This window comes from Meles meles, chromosome 1 (assembly GCF_922984935.1).
Source record: "Meles meles chromosome 1, mMelMel3.1 paternal haplotype, whole genome shotgun sequence".
Lineage (NCBI taxonomy): Eukaryota > Metazoa > Chordata > Mammalia > Carnivora > Mustelidae > Meles > Meles meles.
In genome coordinates, this window is record NC_060066.1 from 182,571,475 (window position 1) to 182,594,065 (window position 22,591).

The 22,591-nt window shown below is 56.4% G+C and overlaps 3 protein-coding genes across 7 annotated transcripts; all 3 read right to left on the bottom strand.

The window, feature by feature from the left end:
* Positions 1-355: 355 nt before the first annotated feature.
* Positions 356-10,156, bottom strand: B4GALT2 (beta-1,4-galactosyltransferase 2). Of its 3 annotated transcripts, none has more exons than XM_046001742.1 (7): positions 9,776-10,156; positions 7,879-8,234; positions 7,432-7,667; positions 4,296-4,486; positions 4,019-4,141; positions 3,802-3,906; positions 356-1,228 (listed from the first exon to the last, which is right to left on the bottom strand). In XM_046001742.1, exons 2-7 carry the CDS (start codon positions 8,180-8,182, stop codon positions 1,078-1,080), a joined length of 1,110 nt encoding a protein of 369 aa, XP_045857698.1. In that variant the 5' UTR covers positions 8,183-8,234; positions 9,776-10,156; the 3' UTR covers positions 356-1,077. The 3 variants fall into 3 exon arrangements, with proteins under 3 accessions (XP_045857698.1, XP_045857610.1, XP_045857788.1); XM_046001654.1 differs by having other exon boundaries at positions 9,882-10,154; XM_046001832.1 differs by lacking the exon at positions 3,802-3,906 and having other exon boundaries at positions 9,882-10,156.
* An 898-nt stretch (positions 10,157-11,054) lies between these two features.
* On the bottom strand, positions 11,055-14,367 carry ATP6V0B (ATPase H+ transporting V0 subunit b). The gene is made up of 8 exons (XM_046002061.1): positions 14,184-14,367; positions 13,412-13,460; positions 13,097-13,180; positions 12,879-12,956; positions 12,603-12,672; positions 12,442-12,493; positions 12,033-12,223; positions 11,055-11,362 (listed from the first exon to the last, which is right to left on the bottom strand). Exons 1-8 carry the CDS (start codon positions 14,248-14,250, stop codon positions 11,336-11,338), a joined length of 618 nt encoding a protein of 205 aa, XP_045858017.1. The 5' UTR covers positions 14,251-14,367; the 3' UTR covers positions 11,055-11,335.
* A 1,729-nt stretch (positions 14,368-16,096) lies between these two features.
* DPH2 (diphthamide biosynthesis 2) lies at positions 16,097-20,402 on the bottom strand. Of its 3 annotated transcripts, XM_046002025.1 has the most exons (6): positions 19,413-20,402; positions 19,096-19,208; positions 18,587-18,810; positions 17,704-18,387; positions 17,447-17,623; positions 16,102-17,365 (listed from the first exon to the last, which is right to left on the bottom strand). In XM_046002025.1, exons 1-6 carry the CDS (start codon positions 19,557-19,559, stop codon positions 17,241-17,243), a joined length of 1,470 nt encoding a protein of 489 aa, XP_045857981.1. In that variant the 5' UTR covers positions 19,560-20,402; the 3' UTR covers positions 16,102-17,240. The 3 variants fall into 3 exon arrangements, with proteins under 3 accessions (XP_045858001.1, XP_045857991.1, XP_045857981.1); XM_046002035.1 differs by lacking the exon at positions 17,704-18,387 and having other exon boundaries at positions 16,100-17,365; XM_046002045.1 differs by lacking the exons at positions 18,587-18,810; positions 19,413-20,402 and having other exon boundaries at positions 16,097-17,365; positions 19,096-19,174.
* Between the last annotated feature and the right edge of the window lie 2,189 nt (positions 20,403-22,591).

Here is a 22,591-nt window from a genome sequence, read left to right on the forward strand (position 1 = left end):
AGACCCGCTTTTGAGGTCGGTGGTCTGGGAGTACGAACCATCCAGAGTCCTCACGCCAAGCCCTCTGGGCTCGTCTCGCGGCAGCTTTCGGCTTTGGGGCGGGTGGGAAGAACCGAGAAATCGGAGCCCACTGGGACCGTTATTACTTCATTGCCTCTCCTGGCCGGGAGGCAGCGGCAGGGTAAATCTTTCCTCCTAGAGTCGGCGAAGTCTCGCGAGCGACTGGGGCCTGGGGAACTCGGACAGCCCGGGCCAGACAGACGGGTTAGGCCAGGTACCCTCCCACAAGACACACGCGGTCTGGAATCTGGGCCCAGATTCGCTAACCCCAAGCAGACAAAAGAGCTGCTCCATTCACGTTTTTTACTAAAGCACCCACACAAGTTTCTGTGCAATGTACAAACAACGAGCCGGCCCTGGGGCTACTGCCTTCTCTCTGAGACAGGGAGGCGGGAACCAGACTGACTGATCTAAGCCCCACCCGCCCCCCATGCAAAAGCCCAACCTCAAGATCCCAGGCAGCGACACAACACCCCCTCTGGTCCCCTCCTGGGGCTGCTCCTCAGCAGGGGGCGCACCAGAGTTTGCCCCTACAATGTTGAATGAAAAAGGTTTCCCCTCCCCTGGGAGCACGGGGGATCCCCAGGTCTGAGGATTCCCCCTGGAAGCTACACTGCCCCCTAGTTGTACCTCCCATTCTTCCAGGCCCTAGGGGACTCAAGGGGGGAGAAACTGAGGCACAGAGAGGTGGAGTGACCTTGCCCAGGCCACTCGGTGAGGCAGTGCAGGGGCTGGCCCGACCCTGATAGTGAGGGAGGGCTGGGCTGGGGAGGGAGGGGCAGGAAGAAGGGTTGACCCCAGAGAGGGCCACACTGGAGGGGCTTGCCCGGGTTGGAAGTCCCCCAAAGTAGGTTCTGAAACTTCCAGGTGCAGCTGGGGGGGCCTATGGAAGACCCTCCAAAAACAGAGCCCACAGTCTCAGTCCTGGGGGGTCCCACAGAGTAGCTGCCAGCCAGGCTATCGAGGTCAGTCCTCTGGCAGGCAATCCTTGGCACTGGGAGCCTTTGTCCGTTAGTATCAGCCCCGGGGGGGCCATGATGGGGGCCGCCCAATGTCCACTGTGATATTGGTGAAGAGTGGTTGCCGAGACACCTCCAAGACCTGGTACCGCACTGACCCGATGCCATCCCGCTTCATGGTCAGCTTCGTGTTTTGAATCTTGGTAAACCTAGATAGGATAGAAGTGGGTCCAGATCAGGGCTACCCAATAAACCCAATATGGGATCTCTGGGGCTAAGGCTCAAGCCACCCTGCCTTCTTCCAGGGATGGCTCAGTTCTCACCAAACCGTCTGCCCATCACCTGCTTGGAGCCCTTTTGCTCTGGCATCTGCTTTCAAAACAGAGATCTTATCCCCTTGAGTCCAGAACTGTGACACCCTCACAAATCTCTGATCTCAGACTTTTCTCCTAAGCCTTAGACCTGACACAGGCATCCCACAGGCACCTCAAATGCAAGGGGTCCTGTGTCAGTCATCACCCGTACTCCCCAAGCCCCTCTTCTCTTTGCTATCTTCTCTGTGTCCCTTACCACTTACTTACTGAGCAGTCCCCAAGTACCAGGCTCTGCTCTTAAGTACCAGGGACACAGTCAGGAACAGGACAGTAAGTCCTTCCTCTCATGGCAAGTCTGTTCCCCTAGGGAAGACAGGTAACAGACGAGGAGCACATCAGAATGCTAAGGGAGACAGGGCAGAGGGACCAAAGCTGACAGCAGGGGGAAGGGCCTTCCAGGCAGAGGTAAGCACATGCTGACCCTAAACTGGAAATGAGAATTTGCACAGCCAGTGGTTCGAGCTTAATGGACCAAGGGCGTAAGAACAGCTTGGAGGCTGGAGCGTGTAGGGATGGGGCTCTGGAAGTCAGAGGATGCAGGGTTTTTTATTCTAGGAGTGAGAAGACAGGGATTTTTAGCCCAGTGGGAGGCATGTGGGGAGGGCCAGAGGACAGGAACAATAGAAGGACGAGGGGGAAACAGGGAAACTAGTGAGAGGCGACTGCAGGAGTCCAGACTAGAGGACAGAGGCAGTACTGGGGCAGAGGGGGTGAAGGGAAAAGCGGATGGGCTCAGAGATGTTTTAGGAGCGGCACGGGTACAACCTACTGACGGTTTAGACACACAGGGTGAGCGAAAGAAGAATCCGGGGAAACTTGATTTGAGGCAAAACCCGCTAGGTGGATGGAATCATTCCTTTCTTTAAGCCAGAAATGCCTTGCTGTCTTGCCACTTCCTCACCCAAGGCAGACATCACTAATTCATGAGGACACAGTGACCCGAAACAGGACCACGCCTCCTGGCATGGGCTTTGAGAGCTCCCCTCCCACCTTCACTGCAACTGGGCCTTCTGAGCTCAGCTCACATCCCTCTCCAGAGCCACCCCAGCACCTAGCACTCTCCCTCAGACGCCCTGCCACCCCTCTCCTCCCATCCCTGTTCACCCTGCTTTTCATCTGAGCTGCTTTTCCATCAGCTCCCTGGATGCCCAGTGCTTCATGCTCCTGCCAGAGCCCAGCCCACCACTGGTGCTGCAGCGTATCTCCCCACTCTCCCACCTGCAGAACAGAACACCCTTCAGAGCAGAACACCCCTACTGTTCTATCCGGGCATGTGGCAGCCTCACACCCAGCACACCCAGTACAGGCCCCGTGATTCCTCCAAGCTTCCTTCCTGGCCCACCGGCAGCTCTGCCAGCCCTTCTTCACCTTCTTCAAACTCAAAGGGTGATCTTTCAAACCCGAATCTGATCCTGCTCCTTCCCTGCTTAAAGCCCTCCTGTGGCTCCCCATCGCCCCTGGCACAAAAGTGAAACTCCCAACCTGGGATCCGAGACCCCAGACACCCAGCACTGACCCCACTGCTGTCACTCCCAGCCCTCAGCGACTGGAATACCAGAGTCCCAGACTCTTAACTTATACCACGCACATTCCCATTTCCAGACTCCTGCAAATACCATTCCTTTTCTCCAAACTGGCCTCCTCCACTAGCCTGGTGAATATAGCGCCGTGCCCAAGGCAGGTGTGTGACAAACACCTGTTGAATGCATGATCTTTCAAACTCTGGTTTACCATCACCTCCTCCTGGAGAGCCTCCCACCATCACTCCCTCTTCTGTCCGGACAGCGCCTTGCCCTGATCACGGGGGCCGTAGCTGCTTGTCTCCCTCACTAGAGTGAACTTCCTGCGGGCTGTCCAGCAGGGACTGGCTCCAGACTCCCCCCACCCACTCCCCCAGGTTAGAGCAGTGCCAGGAAGCCCTTGTCTACACTGCACATGCCCTCAGGTGCCTCTCCCGGCTGGCACCAGCACCTGATGTCGCTATGTCCTCAGGGACGGAACGGCCTGCTCTCATCTCAGAGGGATCAGCACTGTCTGTCTGCGCCCTGCCCCATGTTGCTCCGGCCACCTTCGTTGGGTCCCCAGGCCCAGGAGCTGTGCACGGTGCCTGCTACCTCTTGTCTTGTCTGCTCTGGCATAAGGGAGGTCTGTGAGGACACCAACGGGAATGTAATCTACTCAGGGAAGATTTGAACCCTGACTTTACATTGTTGTGACCTCTAGGAATTAGGCCAGGGATGACAGAGGTCTGGGGTGGGGGTGAGCTAGGGGTTGGAGAACAGGAATCAGGGGCCTGGGAGTCCTCTCTAGGAGTCAAGGGGTCAGAGGCCTTGGGAATCACGTCTGGGGATCAGTGGCACTGGGAAGTCCCTTCTAGGAAGTAAGGGATTAGGGGCACTTGGGGTCACCTCTGCGGGTTGGGCTCGTTATGCTTGTCCCGGTCGTGCTTGATCATGCGGTAGCGGCCTATGCGGATGTCTGGGCGCGAGATCTTCATCCCAGTCAGGGAGATCCTGGGGATGGGGACAGACGGGCTGGAGCAGGCACCAGGAAGGGCAAGGAGCCTCGCCCGGTCTGCGCTGCACCTGCTGCACCCAGTCTACTCCCTGCCCCGCCCAGACTCACCGGTTGAAGATGTCGTCATCCTCGCCTCCCCAGCCCCAGTACTCGTTGGGGAAGCCGTTGATTCTCAGAAACTGGGCTTTACTCAGGCCTGACACACCTCCGAAGTAGCCGGCATAGGGCAGCCTGCAGCACGGAAGGGCGGGTGTCAGCCATGGGCCTGAGAGGATTCTAGGGGGGAGGCCGGAGACGGGGTGAGGGGCCGGGAGCAAGGAGGTGCTGGGTGTAGTACCGACCATCAGGGCAGGAGTCTGGGTCCGGCTGAGAAGGGAGCCCTCACCGGAAACCGAACTTGTCCATGGCAATGGCAAAGTGGCGGGGTTGGTCACCACAGCGGTACAGGTTGCGGTCATCCATGGGGACCAGGTCCACGTCACTGAAGATGAAGCAGTCATAGGTGGCATCCTCTTTCAGCGCCTCCAGGAAGCCTACGTTGAGCAGCTTGGCCCGGTTGAAGGTGTCCTCGCCATGCTGGGGTTAGTGCAGGGGACCGGTCAGCTCTGGGCCTGTGACCGGCAGGCACCGGCCACTTTACCACTGGCCAGAGCGCTCCCCAAGGGGCTCTTACTTCCCTGCCTCCCCCTGACCCCACGCTGAATGGCTCCCCTAAGTCCTGCCTTCCAAGACCTTCCAGGACTTGGCTCCAGGCTCCCCTCCAGCCGTTGCCCTCAGATCCCAAGGCCCAGCTGCAATACGTTCCTCAGCAGCCCTGGAACACTCGAGACCTTGCTGTTGGCTCTGGAATGCTCTCCTCTGACGGTCAAGCTGATGTGTGGACAGGCATCCCTGATCACACCTCCCTGACTTTGCGTCATCGTTCATTCTGTCCTGTGAGCTTCACTGAGTGTCCGGTTACACTGTGACTTAGAGCGCTCATTCCTTTCATTCTTTCACCCCTTCATCCCAGCATGCCCTGTAGCCCTGTCCTGGGTGCCAGGTATCTTCCCTGGGCCGGTGGGAGCCTTCGAGGAGAGCAGCCCGGAGCCCACTGCATCCCTGCTGAGCACACTCACAAGAGAAGATGAACAGTGAATGCCCCAAATGACCAGCGTTGAAGACAAAGAAACCATAGGGACTGAGCAATCCAGCCCCTTTGGCTCGTCTGGATCCACAGCCAAACCCCCGGGCAGCCTCTGAGACCGGGACAAGCCCTGGCGAGATTCCCCAGTCTCCCCCGCAAAATGCCAAGCACAGGTGTACAGACAGTCATGGCCCAGAGAGCCGGGGGTCCCCTGAGCAACGGGGCTGCAGGGCCAGGCCTCTTTGAGGCTGGGTTCCTGGCCATGCATGCCCACGCTCCCAATTCTAGCCAGAGCAAGGAGGATCCCATGGAAGGAGCTGACTGCTGAGCCCCCTGTGCCAACCTACCATCTCTAGGTTGCAGCTGGTCAGGGCCCTGGAGAGGGGTCTTTAGGCGGGCCCCTTGAGAGCAAGAGGAGGAATCACGGCCCCTCCTTCCCACCAGCCAGCCCGAGCCCCACAGGGTGGGAGCGGCTCGCCCTGCTTGCTCTCTCTCCTGGCCCTGCACCTTCCCTCCCACCAGCCCTTGCAGCAATTGTGCATTTTCTCCCGGCTCATCGGCTCTCCTTTCTGACCTTTCTCACCAGCCAGGAGCCCCGAGTTTCTCCCAGGCGGCTCATAAACATGCCCAATTTTACCCCATCTGAAAAAGAAACCTCTCCAGCCACCACCCTACCTTTGCCTCCCCTTCTCGGCAAAGTGTTTTTTTGTTTTTTTTTTTTAAAGAGTTGCCTCCAATTGGCTATTTCCATTTTGTCAAATCTGATTCCTTCTTCAACCCACTGCAATCTGCTTCCGCCCCCACCATGCCCCTGAAATGGTTCTCGCTGGGCCCACCTTGTTGCTAAATCCACTGGACGCTGCTTAGTCCATATCCTTCCTCCCCCAGCAGTGCTCACGTAGCTGCCATGCTTCCTTCTGGACACTTACTCCTGGGCTTCTGGGACACCACACTCTCCTGGGACTCCTCGAACCTCTCTGCCCAACCTTCCAGTCTGCGGTGCTGTCCCCTTCTCCACCATCCCTTACATGCTGCCTTTCCTCTCTCAGGCCCCGAGCTCCCCAGGCAGGATGGATGTTGTTGGGTTTAGGGACCATCTGCATGCTGGTGGCTCCCAGATCCCTCTCTGCACCTCAGACCTCACCACTGGGAGGACTCATTGGTCCAACTGCCGGCTGAACATTCCTCTCGTACTTCACATGGGCACTCAGACTCATCCCATGCAAAAAAGAATTCAGGATAGGCTCTCCCTGAGACCTGGCCCAGCTCCTCTGTTCTGTCTCACTCACAGGCACAGTTAACCATACAGCAAATGGCCAGGAAGAATCCTCTAGGTGTCCTGGTGTCTCCCTTTCCTTACTCTCTACCATGTCACATCTCTCCCTTCATGGCCACCACTGCTGCCGACCCACACACGGGTTCACTGTCTCTTTGCTGAACGTTGTATCCCTTCTCAACTGGTCACCCTGCTACCAGCCTCCCCCTCCATCCCATTCCCCACATGCAACCAGAGCGATCTTTCCAGGAAGCAAGCGTACATGCTACTCCTCGCTTAATCCAGTGGTGTCTCGCCGCCTTTAGGCTGGAAGTCAACTGCTTTGCGTGCCTCCGGAGACCTTTCTGGATTTGGCCTGTGCCAGCAATTCCAGGCTCATCTTTGCTATGCACCCTACACGCTGGACCCCACAGCTCCGCCAGTGGTTCCCGAACACACGAGACCAGCTCTCTGGGTGGGACCTGGGGCCTCCAGTCCGTCTGCAGACTGATCCCTACTCATCCCTCAAGACCCATCTCAACCACCACTTCACCCCATGGCTACTGTTCAAGGCCCGTCTGTGCCCCCACAGCCCCCTGCTCCAACTCATCCCACACGGTCGTCTTGGAGTCTATGGGGATCCAAGTCCAAGTATGGGAGTCCCAAGTACGGGAAGGAGGACCTACATCAGATCCTCCCTGGGTCCCAGCAGCAGCCAGGACTCACCAGGCCCAGGGCAGGGCTTGGACCCTGAGCTGAGTTCCGGGGCCTCTGCTGTGGCCGTGGCCCTCTCACAGACTTCATCCCTCTTTCAGGCTCTAACCCCCCCTCTCCAAGGGCTTCTCCATAGCCCCTCACAGCCAGCTGACCCTAGGTCAGCAGGGCCCGCCAAGGGTAGACCATGGGGCTCATCTGCACCGAGGCTACGCACACAGCCATCAGCGTGTGTGCCAATGCTCGCGTGCACACTCCCCATCATGCACCTACAAACCCTCCCACGTGAGCAGGCACGTACACGGAGCCCCGCACGACCACAGGCAGGCGAGAAGCCATGAATGCTCCCACCCGCACTCACGCACTGAGAGGCACACAGGTCTCCCCAGCCGCAGGTGCCCAGCCCCGGGGCCCCAGCCAGCACACCTGGTTGATGACGTAGACGCCATAGCGCAGCCGCTGTCGCCTCAGGATGGGGTGCAGGTAGTGGAGCCAGTAGCGCAGGTGGTGCTCCCGGTGCCGGAAGGGGATGATGACTGCCACCGTCTGGGCCGGCATGCAGTCGGGGGGCGCGTAGCGGCCGCCTAGGAGCACGCCCGGGTTCTCCCTCTGCACCCGCTCCAGCGGCATGGGCGAGGTGAACTCAATCAGCAGTCGGCCCACTGCAGGCGGGACGGCGGCAGGAATCAGCTGGCCGTCCGAGGCCAGGGACGCCGGCCCTCTCGCTCAGCCCCGGGGGGAGGCCAGGGAGGCCCTGGAATGGCCCTCTTGCAACAAACCCAGACCCCCTGTACCCCCATGGGTCACTCCCTGAGCCAAACCGCGCCGGTCGTCTGCCCACCCCTAGAGGCCGGCCCTACCCTGCAGGCTCACCAAGGCCTGGCGGCGAGTCAGGACAGGGAGGCAGGACAGGAGCCGTGGGGCCGGGCCGGGCGCTGGGAGCCTCGGGGAGCCCCGAGCTGGCGGCGGTGGCGTTGGGCCGAGAGAAGTTGGTGCTGCTGCTGGCAGCTGGGTGGAGGGCCCGGGCAGGGCTGCGGGCACTGAAGCGGCTGAAGAAGGCCAGGTGCTGGGCGTAGACGTCAAAGTAGAGGATGACGGCCACAAGAAAGTGCAGCAGGCAGAGGAGGAGCACGGCCTTGCACACGCGCTCCAGCGTCCCCCCCAGCAGTCTGCTCATCCCGCAGGCGGCCGCCGGCCCGCCCAGGGGGCCCGGGCATCCGGCTGCCGGCCTGAGCAGGGGGAAGAGAGAAACAGACCCAGCGGGTCAGGGCCCGATGAGCCAGGCTACCCAGCCCCCACCCCTGTCTGCTGCTCACCCTCACAGACCCGCATCCTCACACTTACTACCTGCTCACATCCTGTGACACTCGCGGACTCCCATTCACACGGACACAGTCCCTGGCAACTCACTACTCACACAGCCTCACACAGCTGAGTACTAACCTCCAGACGCACACGTTCCTCATTCTCGCTGCCACACATACACAGAAGCGCAACCTCATGCTCCCTCACACTCAGGTGCACGCCCTTATTGCGTGACTCGACACACAGCTCTGTGTGTCCTCAGAAACATGAACACATGACCTCTGATCACAGTGGTTCATACCTCCCAGTGAAAACACATTTACTTGCGGACTCACATGTGTACCTGTGCCCCAGAGAACACACACCCCAAAGGCCAGCATCCTCAACCCAGGACTCCTGGTCTGGGGAGTGCGACCATTTACTGAGTACCTAGCATGCAGGAACCCTTGGTACTCGTGACTTCAGTTAGTCCTCCCAGGACCACGGTGGGCAGTGGTGTGGTTGGACAGGTACCAGTGACAAGTAGGCCAGGCCAACTAGGACCAGGCTGGGAAGTGGCCCTCAGCATCCAGGAGGCCCAAATATAAACAAGATGTTTATGGGATCCCTGCCCTCCGGAGTAGAAGCTCAAAATACAAGGTGGGGCATACCACACCCCTCCTTTAAGACCTCAAGGATTGGGATGAACTTTCTGGAGTCTGCCCAGCACTTGCTGGTTCTGATTCCGGGAAGAAGGAACGCCTAAGCCCTGGAGACCCATCCAGTACCAGCATGCCAGGGAAGGGTCTCCGGCCATGGCTCCAGCTGGGGTTCCAACAGAGCAGCACTTCTGGGGGCTGGGTCTCAGAGATACACAGCACCACACAACCACAGACACCGTGGGTCCCAGCTAAAGTCACCTGCACTCGCACACACTGAGAACTACATGGAATCACAGACACACCCCAGTGACAGTAACAGTAACGCAGAGTCACACACTCACAAACAAAGCCGCTGCTCCTCGACGTACACAGCCATGCATGCAGGCTCCCGGGCAGCTCGGATGCCCGGCCCCACGTGCAAACATTCCCACCCCTCCCTCCGGGACAGGGGTTCTGGGTCAGGCGGGCGGTCAGGCTGCGAGGTGCCTTAGGGCGGGGCTGAAAGGCAGACCGGCCTGAACACGTGGCTCCCCGGGGCGGGGGAGGCAGTGAGGACCCGGTGGGTGTGAAGTCTGGGGCGGGGGGGGCGTGGATTGGGGGAGTGGATGTGGCGCGGGGGCCGAGGCCGGGGGAAACGTGAGTGGAGCGTCTCCCCGCGCCACGAGGCCAGGGCGAGCGAGGACAATAAGGGAGGCTGGCAGGGGGCGGGCAAGAGGAGCCCGGGGCGGGGGGGTGGGGAGGGGAGGGAGGGAAGAGCCGAGGGGGAGGGATGGGGGAGGGATGGGGAAACGCCAGGCCGGGGTCTGGCCGCCGGCGCCTCTCACCGGCTCCTGGGCGGGGATCGCGGGGCCGCGCTCGGGGCGCTCCTCGCGGGGCTGGGTCTGGAATGTCGGGGCCCTGGGCTGGGGGCCGCGCGCGCACCCCTCTCACCCGGCGCTCGGGGCTCAGCAGGGGGCACCGCTCCAGCTCGGGCTGGGTTCCCGGCTCCCGTGGCTGCGGACGGCTCCGTCCCCCATGGCCCGGCCCCGCCGCCTCCCGCCGCCCGGTCAGCGGCCCCCGCGGCCCCCGGGCCGCCTCCCGCCGCCGCCGCGGGCCATGGAGCCGAGCCGCCCCGGGGGGCAGGGCGGGGCCGGGCGGCCGGTCAGACCCACGGACCGGCGGACCGATGGACCACAGCGCCGCCGCCTCCCTCCCGCGCTACGGCGCCTCGGAGGGGCAGGCCCGGCCGGCGCGCCCGTGCGCGCGCCCCCGCGGCCCCCGCCTCCAGCGCGCCCGCACCCGCCGCGCGCCTCTGCCGTCCGCCTCTGCCGGCGGCCAAGCGCGGAGGAGCGAGGGGACAGAGGTGGCACGGGACCAGGGAGGGGCGGAAGAAATCGGTAAGGCTCATCCTAGAGGTTGGATTCGGGGTCAGGACTGGGGAGGGTGTGGGTGTGGGCTGGAGCGCGAACTCCGCCAAACGGGGGCCTGGAAGTTAGGCGACTCTAGCAGGGAGGTTAGGGATTTGTCCTCTCATTGATGGAACAGGATTATAGGTCTGCCAGCGGTCGCGGGGTTGGTGGGGGGGTGGTTGCTGGTTGGGCAGGACCCTTAAAGGCGTGAGAAGTGTGTGGCAGGGGCTTCTAGGGTGACAGGATGTTGGTAAAAGATTGCACCGAAGAGGGAGGAGCTGGGGCCCTGGGAACAAGGGCTCAAATTAGTTACTGGCAGAGGATGGCACTGGGATATGCAGAGGCAAACGAATGGGCTCCAAACCGCAAAGGGATAGACAGTGAGGGATGCCTGAGGGTAAAACCAGATAGATGTGGCCCATCTGGGCTTAGCAGACAGAACCTTGAAGACCTGGGACTGGGAGGATAGCCCCCTCCTCTGCACAAACACCTGGGTCCATTCATCCCCAGTGTCCCTTGCTCCTTTCAATAAAGATATTCAAGACTAGAGTCCTCAGCCCAGCACCCTTCCTCTCCACCCAGGAACCAGCTCTGTCCAAAGCAGAGGCTGTATATGAAACAGGTGCCAAGAAGCTGGCATTATGTCGAGGCCTATAGGTCGGTTTACCCTCTCTCCATGAAAGAATGTAACAAAGGAGGGCAACAGAAGCAGCACTGACCCAGACAAAAACCACATTTATTTCACAAACACTGGGAAGATGGGTTGGGGGTAGAGGTGGGACACAGGTGCACAGCTGCACACGGTCATCAGTGACCCACTCCCCACGCTGAGGCTCCAGCCAGGTAGTGCCTCCAAGTTGATGGGCAGCGAGAGGCCAAGTGCAGGGAGGGCCCTGAACACCAAGCCCCCTGAAAGGCCAAGGGTGACAGCTCCAGCTGTCCTGGGAAAACCACAAATAAATAAGAGTGGGACACGGCCCCACCCAAACAGATCATCTAGTCACCCATCTTCACTCTGGAGGTCTGCAAAAGAAGAACAAGGAGAAATCAGGCAGTGACAGAGGAATAAGTAAGACAGTAATAACAAATGACGTAAGGTCAGCTCTAGCAAACCCATGGTGGGATGGACAGACCACAACAGATGGATGATGGGACCAAGATGGACATGCTCTGACAAACACCGATGAACAGGGACAGTCAGACAACCACAGAGTTAGGCTGTGAGACAGAGAGATAGAGGAGTGGCACATGAACAGGACCCATTACCAAGAGTCAACCCAGCTAAGCATTCACATTCAGACCATCAGGCTGATCCTCAGCCACACATACACATTGTTAGAAAAAATGAACACAATTCAGACATACTGTTCTACTCACGGTATAGATACACACAGGCCTTGAGACACAAAGTCAAACACACCAAGACAGACTGACAGACAAGATCCCAATCCAGGCTAGACTACAAATAAAAACCAAAAAATAATACAACAGAAAGCCCCAATGAAAGACACAAAGCAGCAGGGAAATACACATTACACTAGTCAATGATACCACGCTGGAAAGCTTCAAAAGGGGAAAACCGAAAAATGGGAATTAAGTGGTGGGAACTGCTCAGGAGTTCTATGGTTATAGATGGAAAGAGAGTGAAGCTGGGTTGGGGACAAGGACACAGGCTCCCCAGGGGATTCATCACCTGAAGGATTGCAACAATGACGCCAAAGAGGCCAATGGCACTGCCAAAGATCTCCACGATGAGAATCTTCACAAAGAGGCTGGGGTTCTGTGCATCAGCCAAGGCAGCTCCACTGCCCACGATGCCCACGCAGACTCCACAGAAGAGGTTAGAGAGGCCCACTGTGAGGCCAGCTCCAAACATGGAGTAGCCTGAGGGGATGGAAGGAAGAGTACTGAGGCCAAGCCAGGCACAAAGGGAGAGGAAGACAAGGCCCCAGTATGGACTCATGGGGTTAGTCACCACTCCCAACTCTGCAAAGCAGACCAAACAAATGGAGTAAATGTTGAAATGACGGGTCAAAGCTGGGGCACAGAAGTGGGGAAGCAGACATGAAGCCCCAGCTTTTTTCCTTCACATACCCACCTACCTGCATGGTAGTTTCGATGCCCAATGGCCTGGGGGTCAGTGGCGCTGAAAGGCTGCAGGAGGCAGAGAAATAATCAGAAGCCACTCTCCCTCCTTCAGTATCAGTAATCACTGTATAAAACACACTGGAATAGATGCCCACCCCACTGTGGTTCTCCATACCTCAGCCATGTTGCTGATCACAATTGCCATGATGATGCCATAAATGGCCACAGCCTCACAGAAGATGATGCTGGTAGTGGTGGGCATGGGGGTGGAGAGGAGAAAAAGATGAGAAAGAAACAAATCTTCCTCCCCCAGAGAGTCCCCAGCCACCATTTCCCCCACTGACTTCCCACCCCATCAGGAGGCTGGTCAGAAGCAGCTTGTCAGGTCAAACAAACAGGGAGCTCCCAATGCAGATGGTCTGGCGACCCTCTAAAGGTCCTACATATTTACCTGACCAGATTCTTGGTCTTGATCCTGGGGGCCTTCACCCCTCCTCCAATGATAGAAGAGCCAGTAATATAGATGCCCCTGGTGGAAAGATAAAAAAAAAACAAAAAAACCGATGAGCAGAGCCCAAGCTTGTCACTGCCCCCAAGATGACTAAGGACCCACTGACACCACCTGCTATGACTCACCTCTCTCCCCAGTCCCACCATCCCAACACTCACCATGCTGCCCCAACCACAGACAGGGAGATAGCTAGACCAATGCCCAAGTTTGACCACATGAAGGGGGAAGTTTCAGTCAGGAACCTGGTGTGGAAACAGGGAGGAAAGCAGTTTCAGCCTTGACGGAGAAGTGAGCACAAAATCCATATCCCAACCCTCCAAGCCCACCAGTCCTGAACGCTGAGATAAAATACATCTTATGTCCCAAAGACCCATGTCCCATGCACCTGGGGATGGGGTGGAGTAGGGGCTTAGATCAGTGAAGGAAAGCTGCAAAGAAGCTCCTAGGGGAATCCTCTCCCTGCAGTCCCTTACCATGCCACATCAAAGCGGAAACCCAAGTCAAAAATGGTGTAGCAGATTCCTGCAGGAGTGAGGAAAAAAGGGTTAGAGGCGGTTCTCTAGAGAGAAACTTCCCAACTTAGACAAGAAGTTGCTGCCCAGCTGTAACGTCCCCAAAGGTCTGCCTACAGATAAGTCAAGGGAGACCTGTCAGGCTGGCCTCCATGTGAAAGCACGACTATCTATTCAGACTCCTCGGCTCAGGCCTCCATTTTCTGCCACTCCCTCAGTAACCTATCGTTTCCCAGTGACACCACCTCCCAGACTAAGACCCTCCACCGCCATCTGCCAGTAGGTCTGAATACCCTGGAGAAAGGGAGAGCGCACCGGATCCCACCAGCTGGATCTGAGCCGTGTTTACCCAACAAGCTGTGGGTGGGGGTGGAGGACAAAACGACCAGGAAAAGAGGAACTGGAACTGCCAGCTCCTGACCTAAGCAGGCCCCTCTGAAGCAAGCGAGGGAACGCAGCAGTGAGATGGGGGAGGGGCGGTAGTGACAGAGAAGTACGGAGCGGCTCTCGTGGCCCCCACCTCCCCCCGCCCGCGCCCCTCCTCAAGGGGCTAGAGATCCGGATCTCCTCTGTCAGGGTCAAAAGCCCCAACAGCCTTGAGGCAAGTCCTGGGGCCCCAAACACAGACCCCACGCTGGGGCCCAGCATTCCCGGGACCCCACTTCTCCCGCTGGGCTCCAGCCCCGCCAGCGGGGCCCGAATGCTGGCTCCGCCCGCCAGGGCCCAGCCTCACCCACGACCAGCATGCAGGCCCAAAAGGCCACGAAGACCCCGGAGTAGAGCAGCGCTAGACCCGTCATGGCGGCAACGACGGCGGGGCTCGGGTCCGTGGGGCCACAGCTAAACCCGCGTCCCTGCGTCCACCCTGCGCCCCGCAGTCTGTCCGCCCGCCCCGCAGCGTCACCTGACTCGCCCACGTGACGCGCGGGCACCACGTGACCCCACGCCCAACCCTGCGCCGCTGTCCGTCCAGAACTTTGGCGACGCCAAAGCGCTGAGAATTGTGGTTGTTGTAGTCCCTCGCTTCAGAAAGGGATCCAGCTGTCCTCAAGACCTCGACCTCTGGCGGGTGACTTTCATCTCTCTCCAAACCGCTCTTCCTCCGCCCCTATAGTCAGCTCCACTTGGGCTCACCAACCTCGCTTTACACCAGAGCCTCCTCGCGGGCCTCCTCAGCTTGGCCTCCAAGCCAGTGCTGATTCCATGGGCCTCCTCCCTTGCTGTGCTCCCCAGTTCAGCGAGAGTGTCTTGCTAACTTTGCTTATGCTCTTTCTGCCTGAAGCACGCTTCTTCGTGTTCATCTCGTCGCCCAGCTAACACCTATTGGTCCCCAGAAAACACTCTTCTAGGAAGCCTTCCCTAACCCAGAGGTAGGGCAATGTGCCTGCTCTGGGCTCCCCTGCTGTCCTGGTGATCCCTATGAAACTTGTCACTCTTTAGTTTAAAATGCCATTTCAGCGGTGCCTGGGTGGCTTAGTTAAGTATCCGCCTTCCACTCAGGCCATGATCCTGGGGTCCTGGGATAGAACCCTGCATCGGGCTCCCTGCTCAGCCGGGGAGCCTGCTACTCCCTCTCCCTCTGCTTGTGCTCGCTCTCTCAAATAAATAAAATATTTAATAAAATGCCATTTCACTCAGAATAAAAGCCACAGTCCTAGTAATGGCCTACTACTAAGCCTCTCCTGGTGCAGCTTCCCATGCCCCTTACCTGATCTCATCTAATATTCCCCCACTAACTGCACTGGCCTCCTTGCTATTCTTTGAACATACCAGCCATACCCCCACTACATCACCCTTGCATTTGTTCCCTCTGCGTCTACTTATCCATATGGCTCACTCCATAACTTCCTGTCAGTCTTTGCTTACCTTCTTCAAAAGGCCTTCCCTAATCATCTCGTTTAATACTGCAATCCACTATCCCTTATGCTTCTTCCCAGCTTTAAAGTTCTCCATAGTACCTATCACCATTTCGCATACTGTTTTGTCCATCTCTCTTCCTCCACCCCCCAGGAGAATGTAAGTACCATGGAAGGGTTTCTGCTGAGCTTACTGTATTTCCAGTGCCTGGCACACAGTGGGTGCTCCATGTGTATTTGTAAAATACACGATTGGTGCCCATTTTGTCCGCTGCCACAGTCAGTTTACAGACCTGCCTCTGCCAGTAGACTGGGCACTCCCTGAGAGGAGGGACCACATCTCCGTTTATCTGCTTCTTCAACACCTTGGACAGTGCCAGTATGCCAAGAGTGTCTGCAAACTTGGTAATGAAGAAATGCCCCATGGGGCACCTGGGTGACTCAGTTGGTTAAGCGGCTGCCTTTGACTCAGGTCATGATTCCAGGGTCCTGGGATTGTGTCCCACATTGGGCTCCATGCTCAGGAGAGCCTGCTTCTCTCTCTCCCTCTGCCTGCCGTTCTGCTTAATTGTGCTGTCAAATAAATAAAATCTTAAAAAAAAAAAAGGGGGGGGGCACCTGGGTGGCTCAGTGGGTTAAAGCCTCTGGCTTTGGCTCAGGTCATGATCCCAGGGTCCTGGGATCGAGCCCTGCATCGGGCTCTCTCTGCTTCCCCTCCCCTCTCTCTGCCTGCCTCTCTGCCTACTTGTGGTATCTGTCTGTCAAATAAATAAATAAAATCTTAAAAAAAAAAAAAAAGTGCTCCCAGGGTCTTCCCTCCTCACTGAAAGTAGTTTCACTATCTTGTAATTGCTTATTTTTTTGTTGTTGTTGTAATAGCTTATTTAACTGCCTCTCTTCCTAACTACACTGTGAGGACAGAAATCCAGTTAAATACAGTTCAGATCTACACTCAGGACCTATAGTGTTTGATGAATAAAAAAAAACAGGAGAAAAAGTATCCGATTTATTCAAGTTTCTGTGATCTCCTGTGAGAAACAAAACAGGAATCAGTATAGACCAGCACTGTCCAACAGAACCTTCTGAAATAATGGAAACGTCCTATAGCTGCATTGTCCTCTCACGTGGCTAAATGACCACTGAAATGTGACTAGTGTGACTGAGAAATGGAGTTTTTATTTTTTAAGGTTTTTAGTAATCTGTTGACCCACCATGTTGAACTCATGACCCCGAGATCAAGAGCTGCACAATTTTCCAGCTGAGCCAGCCAGGCACCCTGAGAAATTTTTAATTTTAACTAATTCAAATTCACGTTTAACATCCATGGGTGTCTAGTGGTTACTTTGTCAGACAACACAGGTCTACACCAGTGGCTCAACTAGGGACAGTTTTGCCCCTACAGCAGACACCTGTCAATGTCTGGAGGCATTTTTGGTTATCAGAATTGGGTATGTTGGTGGCATCGAGTGGGGGCAGAAGCCAGAGACAATGCTAAACGTACTATAGTGCACAGAATAGCCCCCCACAGCAAAGAATTATCTGGTCCAAAACGTCAATGGTACCAAAGTTAGGAAACCCTGGTCTAGACTATCTAGGACCTTTGAAAAGGGCAAACCCTCAATTGCACATCAGAAACTGGGACTGGCCAGAGGTCCTGGGCTATTCCCAGGAGGACAGATGGGCCCATAAGACTTCAGGAAAGCCCCAAATCAGTCCCATCAGTCCAACAGGTATTTATCAAGCCACTATATGCTAAGCCTTGTGCCAGGGCCAGGACAGGGACAGAGCAGGATTCCCTTCCTCAGTGAGGGGCTGTCCACCCTTCCCTGCATCCAGGCTCCTTCAAGGATTCTGGCAGAGGAGGCGGATGCAGGGAGCATTAAAGGTCTTTGCAGCAATTCTTAAGTCCATCTGTGTCTCTGGGCCAGATGGTATCAGCTGCTTCCCTCATCCTCGTAGGCGATGGCAATCCCTCGTCTTCCACTCACAGCTCCTGTCACCGGTGTCTGACCCAGACGGGGCTGCAGCCCTTGCCAGCTCCGGGAACTAAGGTACAAGGCTGTAGAGAGAGGGAACTGAGGCCAAGCGGGCGGAATCCGGGGAAAGAGTTCAGCTGGGAGCAGAGACTTGGCACACTTACCTGCAGGGCTGCTCTCAGCCAGCTCTAGCTGGGGCCGCAAGGTCAGGGCCAAAGACCCAGGATCATCCGATGGCTTCCACACAGGTGGGGGTCGGAGTTCCCCAGTAATGAGTGACACATCTGGGGTGTCCCACAGTTCTGAGTCAGGTGGTGGGAGGGGCACGTGGAAGGGAGAACCTGGGAGGGAGAAAGAGGATCCATACTGGCCCGATTCCTGCCCCACGTGTTTCCAGCTCAGGCAGTACCCCAGCACTCACCAGGCAACAAATCCGCATAATGTGTGAGGTGGGGAGCCAGGCCTGCAGGTGGCCAGGCGGGGTTGCAGGCAGCTTCCAGCTCACACGGTGCCAACACAGGCCGGAAGAAGCCACCAGAAGGCTGTGGAGCTAAAGCACCAAGAGGGCAGGCCAACAGCACAAAGACATCCACCTCAGGGAAGTTGGCGAGCTTGGGAGGCGTGGGCCGCCCCAGGGCCAACACATAGCTACGCTTGCCTGCAGCCTGAGCCAGGTTCCGCAAGTGTGCCAGCGCCTCACGGTGTCGAGCCACACCCAATGTCCCTGCCAGCAGCCCTACCACACGGGCATCTTTGGCCCTCTCTACCAGATAATGTCTACGTGCCCTTAGTCGCCCAGCCCGGACACCTTCATCCTGAGTCTGCCCTGTATCTGGGCAGCAGGTGAAGAAGGGCTGCCCTGGTGCCCAGCCCAAGAGCAGCCGGCTCAGGTCTGGGTCAAGGTCAAGGTCAGCACTGGCTGCAGAGCCCCCCACATAGAAGGCACCATATTCTTCCAGACACCTCCCTGGAGCCAGGGGGAAGCGGCGCCCAAAACGCTCCAGGGGCTCAGGCTCTGGACTACAGGAGCCCACTGGCAATGGAAGAGCTGGGCTGGAGACAAGCAGGTCCAGGTACCGCGGGCGCAGGAGAGTGGCCAAGGCCTCTGGAAGAAGGAGGTGGTGTTAGAGTTGGGGTGTGCCAAAGGAGGAACCCCACCATCCCCAGGAGACTGAATGTGACCCAAAAGCAAAGACTGGGATCAAGCCCGTATCAAGAGCTCTGTGGGAGTATACTGAAATGTGACTATCAAGGCACAAAGTAGCTGGCCCACCCTCCTTGCATGCCCAAGCAAAAACCCTCACCCAAGGCGTGGGCACAGGCCGGCTCACTTAGCAGCACCACGGGCGCTTTGGAGTCTGGGTTCTGGGCCTCAAAGGCCTTGGCGCAGAGCTCCAAGTGCACAGAACGTTGACCAAGGACGAAGGCCACAGGCAGTGGGCGGGCTGGAGGGCTTAAGCAGGCAGGGCCAAAATGTACAAGGGCCTGAGCTCCAGCTTGCTCAGCACCCAGTACATCCACACAGCAGCTGCAGGGGAGATACCATTAGTGAGAAGAGTTCTCATCAGGAAAACAGCTGCTGCCCTTCATGGGAAATGTGAAGCCTGAAATGTCGCCAGTGAAGTAAACCATGTTATAAACGAAGACACTGTCATTCAGGGGAGCAACTATAAGAGGGGGCATCATCATCAAGAAAAAACACAAGCCACTGGGGGTAGACACTGTCATAAAAGGGGAACACCAAGAGCCTCGGATCCTAGACCTACTCCCCAGCCCCTACCCCTGCCCCCAACCCTCAAGCTCAAATTCATACCTGCCATAGGCCGTGTCGCCCAGAATGAACATCTTCGACCCTGTGGTCCCCTCCAGTCGTGCAGCCACGGCCCCAGCATCTCCCAATAGCTGGTCGGGGAACTGCAAGGCCACCTGTAAGTATAAGCCACAGAGTCAGGAACAGCCTCTCCTCCACCCTCTTCAAGGAAAACCTTCCAGGAGTCCCTGCCTAACCCTCAAAGCCCCTCCTCCCAGAGGAGTCCACCCCCTGCCCAATCCTCACAAAACTATCCCAATATCCCGATCTTCTGGGAGACCCATTCCGAGGTGAGCCACCCCTCCCTAACCTGCCCTCACCCGCTGACACCCCAGGTCGCGGACAAATTCAGCGACTCGCTCCAGCTCGTACACGCGGTGCAGGTCCTCCGGAGGAGTGAGCTGCCCCGGGGCGCCCGCCTCTCGCTGCAGCGCTGCCTCAGCGGGGCTGCTGAACGTAGACTCCATGAGGCACCGCTTGGGTGGCGGTAAGCAGCGGTGAACTCCCTCGGTCAACTTCAGGCCCCGCGTCCTCAAAAGCAGCCCTCAATAAGTCAGAGTCATCTAATGAGAGCGGCGAATCTGGGAAGTCAGTGCGCAGCCATCGGACCATCCCTCCACGCCTCCAAACTCGCGTTTTTCCGCTACACCACTACACGAGGGCGTGTGGGGGATTACTTCCGGGTTTTTGAGGCGGGGCTGGCAGTAGTTTCGCTAATCTTAAACTAGCACTGCTCCCGCCTTCCAATCCTCGCCAGGCCGCCCTCAGAGAACCAATGATCTGCTCCAGAGCCCAAGTCAATTGGGAGGCAGAGGAAGGCGCGGAGCCTTGTGGGTGTTGTAGTTCCCCTGGTCCTCTTCTCCAGAGGCTAGTTTTCCTGTTCAGCCCGCCAATGGCACTCAGAAAAAGTGACTCCCCGGGTGCCTGGCTGGCTCAGTCAGAAGAGCATGTGACTCTTGATGGCAGGGTTGTGAGTTGGAGCCCCACGGGATACAGATTAAGTAAGTAAACTTAGAAAAAAAAATTGACCCCCCTGAAAATACTTGTTTGAGCAGTTCCCATCGTGGTACACTGTTAAGCACTTCATTCCACTCTATCATCTAGGAAGAATCATTGCATAATTTTCAATTCAGGTGCCAAACTGCCTGTGTTTGGATACTGTGCTCTGCCATTGCTACTTATTCAATATCTCTGTGGCTGTTTCTTCATCCGTAAGTGGGGGTTGTAGCAAGAGGATTCCTAATAGGATTGCTGGCTCAAGTGAATTTAGATACAAAAGTTTACAAAGTAGTCCTTTGCATATCATATACTGAAAGCATCGCTGTTATCCTCACAGTAGTCTGTTAACCGGGTAAATATTGAGTACTTATTGTTCACCAGGTACTACATTCTTTTTTTTTTTAATATTTATTTACTTGACAGAGATCACAAGTAGGCAGAGAGGCAGGCGGGGGGTGGGGGTGGGGGGGAAGCAGGCTCCCCGCTGAGTGGAGAGCTCGACGCGGGGCTCGATTCCAGGACCCCGGGATCATGACCTGAGCCGAAGGCAGAGGCCCAACCCTCTGAGCCACCCAGATGCCCCACCAGGTACTACATTCTTTTTTTTTTTTTAAGATTTTATTTATTTAACACAGAGAGAGATCAAAAGTAGGCAGAGAGGCAGGCAGAGAGAGAGGAGGAAGCAGGCTCCCTGCGGAGCAGAGAGCCGAATGCGGGGCTCGATCCCAGGACCCCGAGATCATGACCTGAGCCAAAGGCAGCGGCTCAATCCACTGAGCCACCCAGGCGCCCCCAGGTACTACATTCTTAAAGTTAACAGCTTTGGAGTAAAACTTGTCCCAAGAGCCCTGGCTTGCTCAGTAGGCAGAGCGTGGGACTCTTGATCTCAGGGTTGTGAGTTTGGACCCCATGGTGGTTATAGAGATTATTTTAAAAAATAAAATCTTGGAAAACAAAAAGAATTGTCCCATTTTACAGATGAGGACACTGAGGTCCTAGTAAGACACAGCAAGTCAGTGGCACAATCAGTATCAAACCCAGATTTGACTTCAGAAAGTAGGCTTTACCCCCTCATTCTTCTAGCTTATATATGCTACATTTGATCATGGGGGATAGCGAGGAAGACACTTGGAAACCATGTAGTAGGAGAAAAGGACTAATAGAAACATTTCCGGGACGCCTGGGTGGCTCAGACGGTTGAGTGTCTGCCTTCGGCTCGGGTTATGATCTCAGGGTCCTAGGATCGAGTCCCACATCGGGCTCCCTGCTCACTGGGGAGCCTGCTTCTCCTTCTGCCTGCACTGCCTGCTGCTCCCCTGCTTGTGCTCTCTGACAAATAAATAAATAAAATATTTTTAAAAAAAGAATGAAAGAAAGAAATAAACATCTCTACATACTTCAGGAGAAGTGAGAAATCAAGAATAAGTGAGAATGGGACTGAAGAAGAGATGGCATATGAAACAGGGACTGATGCTGGTTGGCATGGAAAGAGAATGAATGAGGATGTGCCTCCATTCTTGTGCAAAGATGGGGAAAAAAACAGGGTAAGGAGTGAGACAAACACGGGAGTAACTAGTTCTCCTATCACCTCTGAGGAGACACAAGGTTCAGGAATGGAAATGGCAAGATCCAAACCCTGCTCTTAAGATCTTACTGAGGAGAAGGCTGGGTGTCTAAGAGGCAAGGTCGGTGGAGACAGAAAGCGACCGAACCCTGCTAAGGGAGATCAACAGCCATCCAGGAGCTGTCCCTGGTCCTGACTGAGCCCTGACCATCAGCAGCTGGTCAGGTACCACAGAGGTGGAGAGCTCTGGGTATGAAGACAGTTCCAGGTTATGCATTCCTCTTGCGGGCTGCCATGCTTCCTACCACACATGCTCAGCCCCACTTTATATATCTTTCCTCAACCATGTACAAGTTTGGCCTCCATAACCCCATACAAGAAACCTATCCTGGAATTTAAAACCACTCTCCATTTCCTCCCTTCAAGCTGGACCCTGCCCCACCTCACTTCCAGCCAAAAGCTCCAAATGCTCTATCTAGGAAACCATCCATTTCCATCAGAAATGAAAGTTGAGGGACACCTAGGTGGCTGAGTCTACCTTTGACTCAGGTCATGATCTCAGGGTCCTGGGATTGAGTCCTACATTGGGCTCCTTGCTCAGTGGGGAGCCTGCTTCTCCCTCTGCCTGCCACTGCCCCTGCTTGTGTATGCTCATGCTCTTTCTGACAAATAAATAAAATCTTAAAAAAAAAAAAAATTCCTCCATGCAGCCTTCCCTCACTGGTCCCATTCTCCCAGCTTAACATGGTGGCTATGGAGTAGATTAGCCTTTGTTCAGAGAGAACAAAGCAAGGCAGAACTCAGGGGCTAGTACTCAGCCTTGTTGATTTAATAAATGTATGCATGCACAAATGCTGGGACTAATTTAATGGATGGCAGTGTGGGTTGGGGGGAGGTTGGTGACATTACTGCAGGACCATTCCAACCCAAGGGCAA

Excerpts from the sequence above, each read along its gene's own strand:
- B4GALT2 (XM_046001742.1), bottom strand. The coding sequence starts at position 8,182 with ATGAGCAGACTGCTGGGGGGGACGCTGGAGCGCGTGTGCAAGGCCGTG. Across the intron at positions 4,142-4,295 it reads ATGGACAAGTTCGGTTTCCG|GCTGCCCTATGCCGGCTACT; the intron begins GTGAGGGCTCCC and ends TCCGTGCTGCAG. Across the intron at positions 3,907-4,018 it reads GATGACGACATCTTCAACCG|GATCTCCCTGACTGGGATGA; the intron begins GTGAGTCTGGGC and ends CCCCATCCCCAG.
- ATP6V0B (XM_046002061.1), bottom strand. The coding sequence starts at position 14,250 with ATGACGGGTCTAGCGCTGCTCTACTCCGGGGTCTTCGTGGCCTTTTGG. Across the intron at positions 12,957-13,096 it reads TCTGTGGTTGGGGCAGCATG|GGGCATCTATATTACTGGCT; the intron begins GTGAGTGTTGGG and ends TCTTTCCACCAG. Across the intron at positions 12,673-12,878 it reads AAGACCAAGAATCTGGTCAG|CATCATCTTCTGTGAGGCTG; the intron begins GTAAATATGTAG and ends CACCACTACCAG.
- DPH2 (XM_046002025.1), bottom strand. The coding sequence starts at position 19,559 with ATGGAGTCTACGTTCAGCAGCCCCGCTGAGGCAGCGCTGCAGCGAGAG. Across the intron at positions 18,811-19,095 it reads GGCGACACGGCCTATGGCAG|CTGCTGTGTGGATGTACTGG; the intron begins GTATGAATTTGA and ends TCTCCCCTGCAG. Across the intron at positions 18,388-18,586 it reads GGCCTGTGCCCACGCCTTGG|AGGCCTTGGCCACTCTCCTG; the intron begins GTGAGGGTTTTT and ends TCCTTCTTCCAG.